The 13,076-nt window shown below is 27.2% G+C and overlaps 1 protein-coding gene across 1 annotated transcript; it reads left to right on the top strand.

Annotated features, from left to right (window-relative positions):
- Positions 1 to 8,981: 8,981 nt before the first annotated feature.
- LOC103500831 (alpha carbonic anhydrase 7-like) lies at positions 8,982 to 11,931 on the top strand. The gene is made up of 7 exons (XM_008464269.3): positions 8,982 to 9,231; positions 9,669 to 9,886; positions 9,990 to 10,096; positions 10,233 to 10,347; positions 10,984 to 11,148; positions 11,481 to 11,534; positions 11,633 to 11,931. The coding sequence occupies exons 1-7, from the start codon at positions 9,147 to 9,149 to the stop codon at positions 11,717 to 11,719; spliced, it is 831 nt and encodes a 276-aa protein (XP_008462491.1). The 5' UTR covers positions 8,982 to 9,146; the 3' UTR covers positions 11,720 to 11,931.
- Positions 11,932 to 13,076: the final 1,145 nt, after the last annotated feature.

Raw genomic sequence — 13,076 nt, forward strand, 5'->3', positions numbered from 1 at the left:
GTTTTTGTTTTTGCATTTTTTAAATAAGACTTGTTTCGATTCTTATCATTAGAATTCTATTAACTTTTTAATGGAATGTTAAAGTTGGACATGTATAATAGTCTATCTTGATCTATTAGTGTCGATTGTAGATAGTCTATACTTTGATTCATTTTATTGTATTTAAAAATAACTTATTTTAGTCGACAAGGTAAACAAAATTATGAAATTGGAATATAAAATTTTATTTTATATGACAACTTTTATTTTGTTATGTTTTGATTCATTTTTATTATAGGTGAAAATCACTAAAATAAATGGAAAATTGTCATGAATAACACAAAAAATGAAAATACATGTAGTATAAAGCAAAATTTTTGATGTACTAAATTTTGTTCTAAATAATTTCGATGTTTTTCTATTTTTTTTTAAAAAATTCTCTTTAAAATATTTCATTTTCTTTTTAGGAAACAAAATTATAAATTAAAATATTGAGCTTTTTTAATTTATATTTTATTTATTAACTAATATGTCTTTGGAAACATTTACTGGGATCTCAACGCAACTACTTTAGTTAAGTTCGGTATTTAACTTAAAGATATTTTATTCTTGAAAGACATGTGTTAGGCTTATGAAAATTGTGTGTGTATATATATATATATATCATGGTCTTTATATATACTATGAACTCATAACTAAATTTCAGTGGGAAATAGAAATGGCATTATATTTGTGGTAACTGAGGTTTGAGGTTAATATCTATTTAGTCATTGAAGTTTCAAAACAAAAACTTTAGTCCTCGAAATTTGATAAATAGTTTTAAATGTAAAACTACTTAATTAGACCATTAGATTACTGGTGGTTCAACTCATTTAACAACTTAATCGTGAGTCAACTAACGGTCTAATTCAGTAGCTTCAAGGACCATTTAAAACTATTTCTCAAATCTCGAAAACTAAAATATTTGTTTTGAAACTTTATAGATTAAATAAACATCAACTTCAAACCTCATGGTCCAAAAGTGCATTTTGTCCAATAATAAATTTTCGATTTTTTTTTTTTTTGAAAACACTACGATGATGTAGACAACAAAACATACAAAATAGTAGATAGAAAATTAACTTAATTTTTTAAAAAAGAAATTGTTATCTCCCTTGGTTTTATTTTTCTATAATAAAGTCAATTTGTTTTCTATTTTTAGTTGTTTACATGGAAAACATGTAGAAGAAAAATAGTAAGAAAAGAAGCACAATTTTAAAAAAATAAAGAGTGAAAAGCCTAATTACTATTAGACAGACCTAAATGCTCAAATTTAAGTGTGAGAATTAGATAGAGAAGAATATTGGGATAAAGAAAAATAGGGTTCCAAGTCAAAGTTGCCCTAAACCCTAAAACTAAGTTCCTAACAAAAATGATACTAAACTATTTCTCAATATCTTAGTAATGGCTTCAATTAGGTTTAAATTCGTTTCCAATAATTTTGCATAAAAAAAAGGTCGAACGGTTGAGATAGTGGGGTTTTTCTAATTTTTAACAAGTTCACACAAATGTTCGAGCACACGACCTTTTTCAATAGGTATATATCTTTCTTCTATTTTTCAAATTTTATTTAACAAAAACTCTACATTCACATCATTTCTATACAAAAATATGATTTCACATGTACACAACAAATTATGCTTGAATTATGTTTATTTTTAATGACATTTATAGAATTTATTTCAAATATATATATATATATATATATATATATATATATATATATATATAAATGAAGGAAGGCTCAAATATATCAATTTGACTTTTACTTCTTTCCAACACTTTACACTGCTTAAGTGCCACTACAAATTTTTACATCTGACTTTAAAAAAAGATTGTTCTTTTATTTTGTTCACTTTCAGTTATGAACAAAAAATGCAGTATCCAAAGTGGTTTATACAAAATCTAATATAAAAAAAAAAAACTACACTTTTTTTTCTTTCCTTTTTCTTCTCTCCCTTTTACTTTTTTTCAATGTTAAAGTGTTTGTAAAGAAACCAAAGATGAGATTCCTTCCCTCCACTATTTCATCTGCAAAATATTTCATTGTCAAAGACTTCACAACGATGTGTCTTTTTTTACCAACAAAGTTTTGAAAAGAATGGGAGATCAATTAATCCAACTCTTAGGTATATTTATTAATTTTTGTCGATTAAATTCTTGTTATAGGTAGATTGGGATAGTATTAATTTTTATAAGCTTTTATTGACATATACTTTTTTTCCTCCTAAAAGTTAGACGTTTAATTTCCACATTGCAATTGCGTTATACTCGAAAAACAAAAAAGAAGAAAGAAAAACTTTTGTAATTGTGACATTTACAATAATAAGTTAGAAGGTTGGCACTTTACTAGCATGTGAATCATGCAAAATGACTCCTACTTTAACGTCTTGGATTTAATTCTCTAACTATCTTCCTATTTCAACTGGACTAGTTTTAAAAAGAAAGTTACTTTTTTTTTTTGTATTGTACATGTAAATTGCTAAAGTCAACCATACATTTAATCGATAGTGTTCAAATTATTTTGAATTACGTGCAAATTTATATTATAAATATAACTTTTGTAAAAAATGATTTACAACTAACTCTTTTGGACTCAAATTGCAATATACTTAGAGGCGTTTGGGGTAACTTTATAACAGTACGAAGATTATAATAATCTGGAGATTATAATAATCTGTGTTTGGGTGCAGACTATTATCTCAGTTTTTAACAACGTTATTATTTTTTTTTTTTTGTGGTAGTTGCTACGGAGATTTTTGTTCTGGCTTAATCTTCTACTTTTACTTTGTAAATATTTGGAGTTTGGTGAGAGAGAGGCTGTAGGGAGAGGAGAAAGAAGAGTGAGAACAAGTATTATCATAATACTGGGTTAAAAAAAATTCTAATCTTAGTGTTGATAATAATATGGCCAAACAAGAAGTGGGTTAAGATAGCCTACTCCACTTCTCTCTAATCCCGACACCGACATCCCTCAACTCTTTATTCCTATCCATATTTAATTATTATTATCTTTTTATTTATTTGCCAATAGCTAACATTTTCAATTTTCATGGTCCCATTTTAATTTTCAACCCCTTTTTTTTTATTATTAATGGCACTCTCTCCACTCTCTTCTGTCAAAACATACATACTAAAAATAAATTAAATTATGTTGTAATTGACATTTTCTCCTCCATAATGTCCTTCTTTAATTGTTCACTTTTTTTGAATTATTGAGATTTTGGGGTTTTCCAATAATCATTTAATATTATTCTTACTTCGTTTTAGAAAATTCCACTTTTTAAATTTCATTTAACATTAATTTTTTAATATTACTTAACCCCCAAAAACCAAAAACAAAACTTAATACTAATAATTAAATAATAAATTAATGTAGACTAATCATTGTTGTTAATTTTAATTAATTAATATATTATGTAAACTTGATATATTTATTATTATTATTATTTGAAAAGTTTTTAAATATATAAAAATGTATCAAAATACAATCATTCAAATAGACACGGATAAACTATTAGTATATAGAAATGTTAGTATATTTATGAATTTTACAACGATCGTAAATATTCTCAACCGTTTGAGCACTTATAATAACTTTATCAATATATCATGTTAAATTATTATTATTAAATACCAATATGGGAAGAGGAAAGCTGGTTTAAAGGCAATGTTTAATCAGTAGATAAAGAGTAAAGAGAGTGATTATTGTTATTTAAAAAAAATGAGATGATGATGATGATGATGATGATGATAGCGTTGTGTCTTCCTTGATAAGAGAGACAGAAAGGGTGGGGAATTGGGAATATGCTAAAACAAGACAGCCTTAATTCTTGGCTTTACACAAATCACTGCTACAATACCCTTTGCTTTATTCATCTAATTAATTTTTTTAAAGTTAGGTTTGAAATTGGTGTAACCAAAACTAGTAACCTTAGCAACCCCTCTCACGAATATCTTGTAATCAAACAACAAAATATATCTTTAGACATTTGCACTATTGCTCTCCTATCAAAGGTAATTTCCAAATTGTATGTTGATCACTACTTTATTTGTTGTGTGTGTTTAGACTGGAAGGGTTGAAATAAATGGTTTTTATTCAAATACCCATTCCTCACGCATCTCAACACATATTTCACACTACAATAAAATCAATTTTTAGTGACACAGAAAAAAATGTTACTAAAACAGTGATATTAAGTCTCAACTAACATTCTTGTTACTGAGTTAGTTTGCGGGGTTTGTATTTCTTTCCCTGACTTTGAGCCAAATTTGAATCGAAAACCATTTCTTGTTACTCAACTAACATTTATTTGTAGCAATTGTTTATTTTTTTTTCTAATTAACATGGTTGAGTTAAGTTATTGTTCAACCCTAAACTATTTATACTATTTTAATTTCATTTGATAGTGAGACATGAAGTGTTTGTATAATTGTTTTAAAGAAAAATGTTTGAATTGAGATTGTCAACAAAATATCTTTGCTTAATACAAACATTGGAATTCTTTAAAAGATCCATTCTTTTGGCTAAGTGTATTAATGAATTGATAATAAACATAATTAATTTAAGGAGAGCAGAAATTATTATTGGAATTGGGAGGGACTATTTGAATTGTGACTACAAAAATCAATACTTTACCATAATTATTTGTAGGACAAAATCACATTTTAGTCTCTACAAGTTTATTTACTTACTATACCATAAGATAATAATAAAAATAACAATATTTCATATCATTAGGATTGAAAATAAAAGGTAAATGGGCAAACGATCGAAATTTATAGAAATGATGTAATGGTTGATTGTTACTATTTAAAACTTAAAAATCAATTATCAACGATGTAATTGACATTTATTAGGTGGAATCAGCATTTATATTTTTAGATATACACATTGTTATTATTACGGATAATTAAATTTGGGATAAGTTAAAAAGTCGAAAGTTAAAATTAATTTTTCGATTAAAATAACAAGATATGGGCTGAAGTTTATTAGGCCCATAAATAGGCTACATTTGGCCCAAACACAAAGTAAAGGTCCAAGTCCAGTTAGTTGGGGTCAAAGGGCCATGTGAACCAATTAAGTCCAAGCCTACAAAGCCCCATCGAAAAACTTAATAAATAACTTTCCTTCGTTTGGAGGGGTTAAGCTTATAGAAAATTCTCTCAACGACTAGGAGGGGTTCCTACTTCTGAAGTTTTAACTACATCCAAAGGCCCTTTGACTTTAACAGTACAGATAAATAATATTTAAAATATAAATTTACTTTTTCAATTTTGGTAAATACAAATCAATTCATTATACTTTTAATTTCCTAATAATTTATAGTAATTTAACACTTATAATTTTAATTTTGCAATAAATAAAAATTTAATTTAATTTTGGTGTTTTGAAACTTGTGTGTGTATATATATAATAATAATATATTATTTGATGAAAAATCATGTTTAAGAGGGTGAAATTAATATATAAAATTAATTATTTTCATTTTACCTAAAATTAATTAAATGTATATTAATTTGTGTTCACACGAGATTTCCAACGAAATTTGATTGGTGGAGTTGAACTTGTATTGATATTGTATTTACGTTGATTTGATGCGATGTGGTTTGATTTCTATAATTTGATCATCTGATTCTCTCTCGGTTGAATGCTTACGCTTGATTCCAAGAAGCGAAGCAAGTGATGTTCTTGGAGTTGGAGTCTTGAAATAAAGCTTCAATCTTCGAGGGTGGTCGGAGTTCAGGCTTCTATCTCTTGGTATAATTATTTCTAGACCTTCTGGAGTCAAAAACTTACGACCTTTGCAAATGAAGAGAATTCTTGTATTTGTATTTATAGAGTTCCTTGGTGGACCTTTATGGACTTGGGATGGTCTGGTCCCATGGACTCAATCAGATTTGCATCATATTTAATTTGGGTTAAATTAAGCTTTTTTTTTTGGCTCAATTGAATTTTAGCGCAAGTAAATAATATTTAATTGAACCAAAATAATTAATTTCATCCAATTGTAAACGTGACATCGTTAGAATTGTCCAATTTGTCTTTAAATTTAATTTGGGACACATGCCAAATTTTAGTTAATCTCAAATCCAATTATTTTAGTAAATGATGTTGCAATTTGTGATTTGTTCCAAAATTTCTTATTCAACAATTTGTATTAGGAAAATATAAAATAAAGTTTTAACAATTAAAATGTATCACAATGCGAGTTTAACTATTTTAAAATCAACACTTTTCGATCAAAATTGACCCTTAAATTGACATGTAGTTGATCAATAATATGTGGTTTGTGATTGAGATGACATTTTTTAAAAATATGAAATTATTCGATTTGTTTCTTATATATCGGGTTATATTTGTTCTCATCCTCTATCTTTCGTGTTTCTCCTGATCAACCATCGTATCTCATGGATATTAAGGAGTTCACTCTCATGCCCTTGCAAACTAATAAAAGACTAAACTCGAGATTTCTCTCCTCTAGTGATGATTCAAATAATTTTTCAACGCTTAAAAGTGATTTTAAACTCATCAAAATCACTTTAATCATGTTTGATATAACTAAGAAACTAGTTTTAAATTATTGGAGTTAATCCAATATTATGTTTTACACAAAGTATCAAAATTCGTATTAAATAAGCTTATTCTTGTATATACTTTCATTAAAAGATCCCAACAATAAACTATAAACTTTAAAGATCATTCAATTGAAACTATCTCTTTTTAACTCCAAACAACACATATGAATAAAAAAGAAAAAGAAAAACAATCGATCGCGTATCAAACTTTACTAAAATATATTTTTTAATTTTAGAATCTAAATAAATTTAAAATTTCACAAAAAAAAAAAAAAACGTAATAAACATTATTTTGACTTAGAAATCTAAAAATGCCATAGAAACATTATTAAATTACTATATGTTAGCTGTCTTTTGCACAACCTTGATCACCTTACAGCTTACTTTTGAGATTGATTGCTACTTTAATATTATATTGCATACTTTCTGGCCTTTTTTTCTCACAACTAATTCCAAAATAGGAAAGAAGAAAGAAAGAGGATCTAATATATTCTAGAAGCTAAGTTCCAATATTATTATTTTATGGAAAAAGAGAAGTCCAATATTGTTGGATTGAATATATAAATGGGAAAATTTAATTTATTCCCAAATTATTGCAAGAAGCCAGATAGTTAATAATTTGTTTTTTCAAGGGATCAAAACGCCACCGTCTTGTCTTAGCTTGCAAATGTTGACGCGTTGGATCACCTAACTTCCATATAAAAACTCCTTTCTATTTATTTTATGCTATTTGTTTGTATCAATTCCACATTGTATTAAGCTTCTAGAAACTCGAGAGCACGTTGTAATATAATACATTCATAACAATAAATAAATTTTGGTTTTTTAATTTCTCACGCCAATCTTTTAAAATAATGTGTAATCAATGCAAATTAATCATAATTTCACACTTATGGAAATAATCTATTTTCGTAATTTACATTTTCCTATACTCGACATTAATATGAGATAGAAATAGAAGTATATATAATATAATTATAATAAATATTTTAACTTGTTAAAGTTTTCTTTATATAATTGTGATTACGAATTTTTCATCTACTCCAAAATCAAAATTTTGGATCAGAGTGATTGAATTTTCAACCATACGAATTGTTAATACAAACGATACTTTAAATATATGATTCGTGCATCAATTTTTTAATTAGATGAATATTTTAATCTTGATTTGGAGCCATCATTAATTTTGATGCCAAATCCATCAATCTTATGGTATGTTATTATTTTGATCGTTTAATAATTTTGATCTTTCATTTTAAATTCAATGTTTTGTTCATTGTTATTCCTTAAAAGTAATTTCAATTTATGTTAATATCTCATTAAAGACAATTGTAAAAATTGACGAATCTGACAAAATATTTACAAAATATAGTAAAATTTTAAATTATATAAATGATTAGACATCTATAGACTTCCATTAATCATATATCAATAGTTGATAGACAGTAATAGAAGTGTCTATTATTAATATAATCTAAAATCTTGCTATATGTCGTAAACATTTTAATTTATTTTATTATATTTAAAAATGTTATTTCCATTAATTTATCGATTTTTACTTTAGTATTTAATAATATGCAGTTATGGATATAAAAAATTACATATAATAATAATAATAAATAAATAAATACAAAATATAGGAGTTATTTTACTATATTTTAAAAAAATATTTCTAAATTTTTATTTTTTATTGCACGAGGGAAATTTTGACCAACATCAATTTTTTTTATAAATTTTTTTTATAAAAAGAAAATTACCGGCAAACGTGAAAGTTTAGGTAATCTATCTTTTCTTCGTAGTTCGTATTTTAATATTTTTCTTTTTCTTCTTCTTATTATTATTTAGTATTGTTATTATTTTATTTTTAAAGATAAGAGATTAGTTCCTGTCATAATTTTTCTCACAAGATAATTAAAAAACAATGTAAAAAATTTTTGTAAAGAAAAATGAAACAATTAATATAAATATAAATATTAGTTTTATTTAATTTTTAAAATAAAAAACATGTAAATATTTAATAATTAAAATAAAGAAAAATCCTAATCAATTCAACTACTTACTCTCTCAACACAAAAATAATCTCCAAATAATTTAAGTTCTATGTTCGTAACAATTTAAAAGTTTGATTGAAAGGATCAATTTCAAAGTTGAAATAAAGTTTGTGTTCTTCTAAAAGAAGTGATTTTTTTTTTTTTGTTTTAATGGATAAGAGTTAAAAACCAATTTTATTTAATAGGGAAAAAAAAAGATAAAAAAAAAAGAAAAGAAAACAAAAGGAGTCAAAAAAGCACCTGAAAATGACTACCAAAGTCCCAACAGAATCAGCGCTTCCCGCTTTCTTCATTTTTTTTTCTCTCTCTCTCTCTTTTTATATTACCAACTTTAAGCTTTCATTCTCCATCTCATCAGAACCGCCCCAGAAATTTCCCCACCCTTCTCTCTCTCCATCTTTATTTATTTCTCATTATCTGATACTACAAACCAAATTTCAACTCTGATTCCACACTCCTTCACCTTCCTAATCATCTCCTCTCGCTTCAGTTAAAACCATGAAATTTTGTACTAAACCCATCCTTTTCTTCTTCATTTTACTGTTTTTCCTTCACTCATCTTCAATCTCAGCTCAAGAAGTTGGTAAGCTCTTCACCCCTACCCCTATATCTGTCTACATTGCTGGATTTTGTAATTTCTGATTCTATCTGTTTTTTGAATCGACAACGACGGTTGTCTTCTGAATCTTTTGGTGTATGTTTTTCATTTAACTGTGTAAGAATCGGCGTTAGGTTTTCTGAGATGAAAGATATAGTTTGTTTGGTTTGATTATTTACATCGTTTTAGTAAACTCTTCATGGCAGCAACATTGTTTTGAATTCTGCTCCTTGTGTTTAGACCTTATGTTTATGTTTAGGTTTCTATTTTGTCATTTCGGATTCTTTTGATTAATCTTTTCATCCACGTATTGTTTTCATCTGAATTTTTAAGATTTGTAAAATTAGTTGTAAAATCTTGAGATGGAAGCTAGAGTTGGGCTTAAATGTTGACATCTGTATTTCAAAATCGTTGGGTTGCAGAGGACGAGAGAGACTTCGATTATGTAGAATGGAGTCAGAAAGGGCCAGGACATTGGGGGGAGATAAAGAAAGAGTGGGAAGCTTGTAACAATGGGGATTTGCAATCTCCCATAGATTTATCAAGCGAGAGAGTGAAGATTGTTCCTCAGTTGGGAGAGCTAAAGAGAAACTATTATCCTTGCAATGCAACCGTCAAAAATAGGGGCCATGATATTTCTGTAAGAAATTTGACAGATCCCTTCTTTGTTCATCTATGTTTTATATCGCCTAATTTGTCTAAGCCTCTGTTTTGTTTAATGTGGCTGTGGAATGTGGATGCAGGTATATTGGTATGGTAAGCCAGGATCAATTGAGATAAACGGCGTTGTTTATGATCTTCAACAATCCCATTGGCACTCACCTTCAGAGCATTCCATCAATGGAAGAAGGTATTTCTTTTGAATAAAAATGATATTACAAAACAAAACCATCTTTTTTAGACCCTGAAATTAGTAAAAAGGATATTACAAAACAAAACTATCAAATGATCTAAATTGTTGATGATTAACATCGTCAATCCATCAGGTATGATTTGGAACTCCACATGGTTCATCAAAGTTCTGATCCCACCGTGAAGAACAAGATTGCTGTTGTTGGTCAACTCTATACAATTGGCCAACCAGACCCTTTTATCACACAGGTAAACCACCTCTAAACATATAATACCATATTCTTAATCCAATCCAATTCAAATGCTTTGATTATAAACGGTTTTAGTGATTTCAACTCATGTTTTCTGTGGTTTATTAATCCAATCCAATTCAAATGGTTTGAATATAAACTCGTACAAGTTTTAGTGATTTCAACTCCTGTTTTTTTTTTTGTTTAGTTATAGATTCTCCATAAATTAATTTTTGTTACATTTGAACTAGCACAAATTATTAATCAGAAGGATCCATCATCACGATTAGATTAGTTAATTATCCATGTGTCGCTTGAAAATTGATTTTAATGTACGATTCTTTTCGGTTCATTTTAGCTTGCCAAACATTATTTTCTTCAAACAAATATGTTTTGTCTCATTAAGTATAATGTTGAATGACATCTTTGAAAATTTGTCAATAAATTCAATGATTATGACAACTATTATTTTATTTCTTCAAACGATTTAATTTTAAATGAAGTACTCAAACAATCCCAATTCAAATATCGTGGGATTAGATTTGAACATTTGGTTCACACAAATTTATTAATCTTAATAACAAATATTCATTGCATAAAAAGCTCATTTCTCTTCTTTATCAAAAGTACGAACTCAACTTTTGTTGATGTTTAGTTGAGTAGGGAAATTCTTGGCATGGTTGACCGGAAGCATGAAAAGAAGGTGGGAGTGATGAATCCCGCAGATATCAAGTTTGGTGGAAGAAAGTACTACAGATACCTTGGTTCCCTCACGGTTCCTCCTTGTACCGAAGGTGTAATATGGACCATGAACAAGAAGGTAACTAAGAATTTATCTACTCCAAGCAATTTGATACAATGGACACCAAAAGTAGATCGGATAGTAAATTTCGGTAGAGATTTTCTTATTAACTATGTCAAGATGCACTGGTCAAACATATTCATATCAAACAAATAAATGATTGTCTGCTTAGATGGTTAGAGTAGAATTATCCTAGTTGTGCTAACAAATAATGAAAATGAGTTTGATTCCTCAAATTGAAAACCTTGAAATAAGTTTTCGTCCCGTCGAGTTTGTTAAAAACTTTTCCACTTGAGTAAAACTCAGATAGCATTGAATCTTACTGGATTTTTTGAACGGTAATGCAACAGATAAGGACAGTGTCAAGGGAGCAAGTGAGACTTCTAAGAGAGGCTGTTCATGATGTAAGAAGCTCACTTCTTGCTTTTATTACAAAGTTTTGATGAATTTGTTGCAACAAATATTTCTCTCTAGAAATTGAAACTTTTTTCTTTTTTTGCAGTATGCAGAGTTCAATGCAAGGCCGTTGCAGCCACTAAATAGTCGGGAAATCGGTCTCTATCGGCCAACTCAAAGAACCAGACCTTGATCGTTTAGATATCACCTTTTTCGCTATATATGAGAAAAATTTCTTATACTATGGAGATACAGTACTCTTTTTGTTCATAATGTAATTTTGGCCTCATGGATGCTTTTTTTTATGGTGGTGACCTCACCTCGGTTTCAAAAGGATGTCAGTGTGATAATTCATTAATGAGATAGTGCCCATACTACGTAGTATATGAAATTTTATTTGTTGTCTCTCTCGTTTTTTTATGAGTTAAACAATATTTTTTTTAGTTTTAGTGATTGGACTTTGATCACATATATTTCGTCTAGAACATCATAATTTAAACAAGGTTAGAATTCTAATTTATAAATATGTTTACGAACATGTTGGTAAAAATATCAATGTCTATCATAGTAGCTTTAGTCCTTTAACTTAACCTTTATTCTCTAACCTAGGAAGTAACAATTTTGTCATTATGCTTTCCTAAGCCTCAAATAAATCGGCTAACGATTTGAAAGGTGGGACAATAAACCACCACCTACAAACAATATTGGTTAATTGATATCTTTTAAACCATATATTTTAAGATTAAATAAATAGATCTTAATGTTAGTAGTTTTTTATTAAGGGAAACAAATATTTATTATGCCTCACGTGCAATATTTGATAAATCATTTACAATTTCTTTCAAAATTTGGAAAGGAAAATTTTCCTTTCAAAATATTTAAAAAAAAAAACTAGAATTTTAAATAATATCGGACATACTGTTTTACCCATAAATTCAAAATTTGATGATTTATTTTTAACTAAACTAACGTTTCTCCCAAAAAAAAAAAACCTCAAAATAATAAAAAAGATTCACAAATTTTGGGGTTAATAAAATAAAAAGGAAGATTGCCAAAAACAACAAAAATGAGAAAAATATTTATACTCCAAGTGTAATAATTTTTACTTTTAGTTATTTTTTCAATACATGGTTTATCTTTTTTATTACTTTAAAATCCAAATTTTATCCGCCGCAACTCTAGAAAAAATAATATATCAAATATTTATCAAATATTTGGACATTTTTACGATTCTATAGTCTTTCGTAATTTTACAACAATAAAAAAAATCATAAAACAATTTTAACTTAACTATAGTCGACAAAAAATTTTATATTGAAAGATAGGAGATTCGAATTTCTCTAGGTTTAAGTTGGATATCAAAGTTTAATTAAATTTAAGTATTTTTATTTTATAAAATAGAAATCAGAAAATATAAAATATGAATGTGATGTATTTTAAGAAAAATTAGGAGTAGATGATAAAACAGTGGAGAATATTATAAAAAATATAATAAAATTTCAAATTTTTATTAACTTCTAAGAACGTATTGTGGTTAATAAATTTTAAAT

The sequence above is a fragment of the Cucumis melo genome, chromosome 8 (assembly GCF_025177605.1).
Source record: "Cucumis melo cultivar AY chromosome 8, USDA_Cmelo_AY_1.0, whole genome shotgun sequence".
NCBI lineage: Eukaryota > Viridiplantae > Streptophyta > Magnoliopsida > Cucurbitales > Cucurbitaceae > Cucumis > Cucumis melo.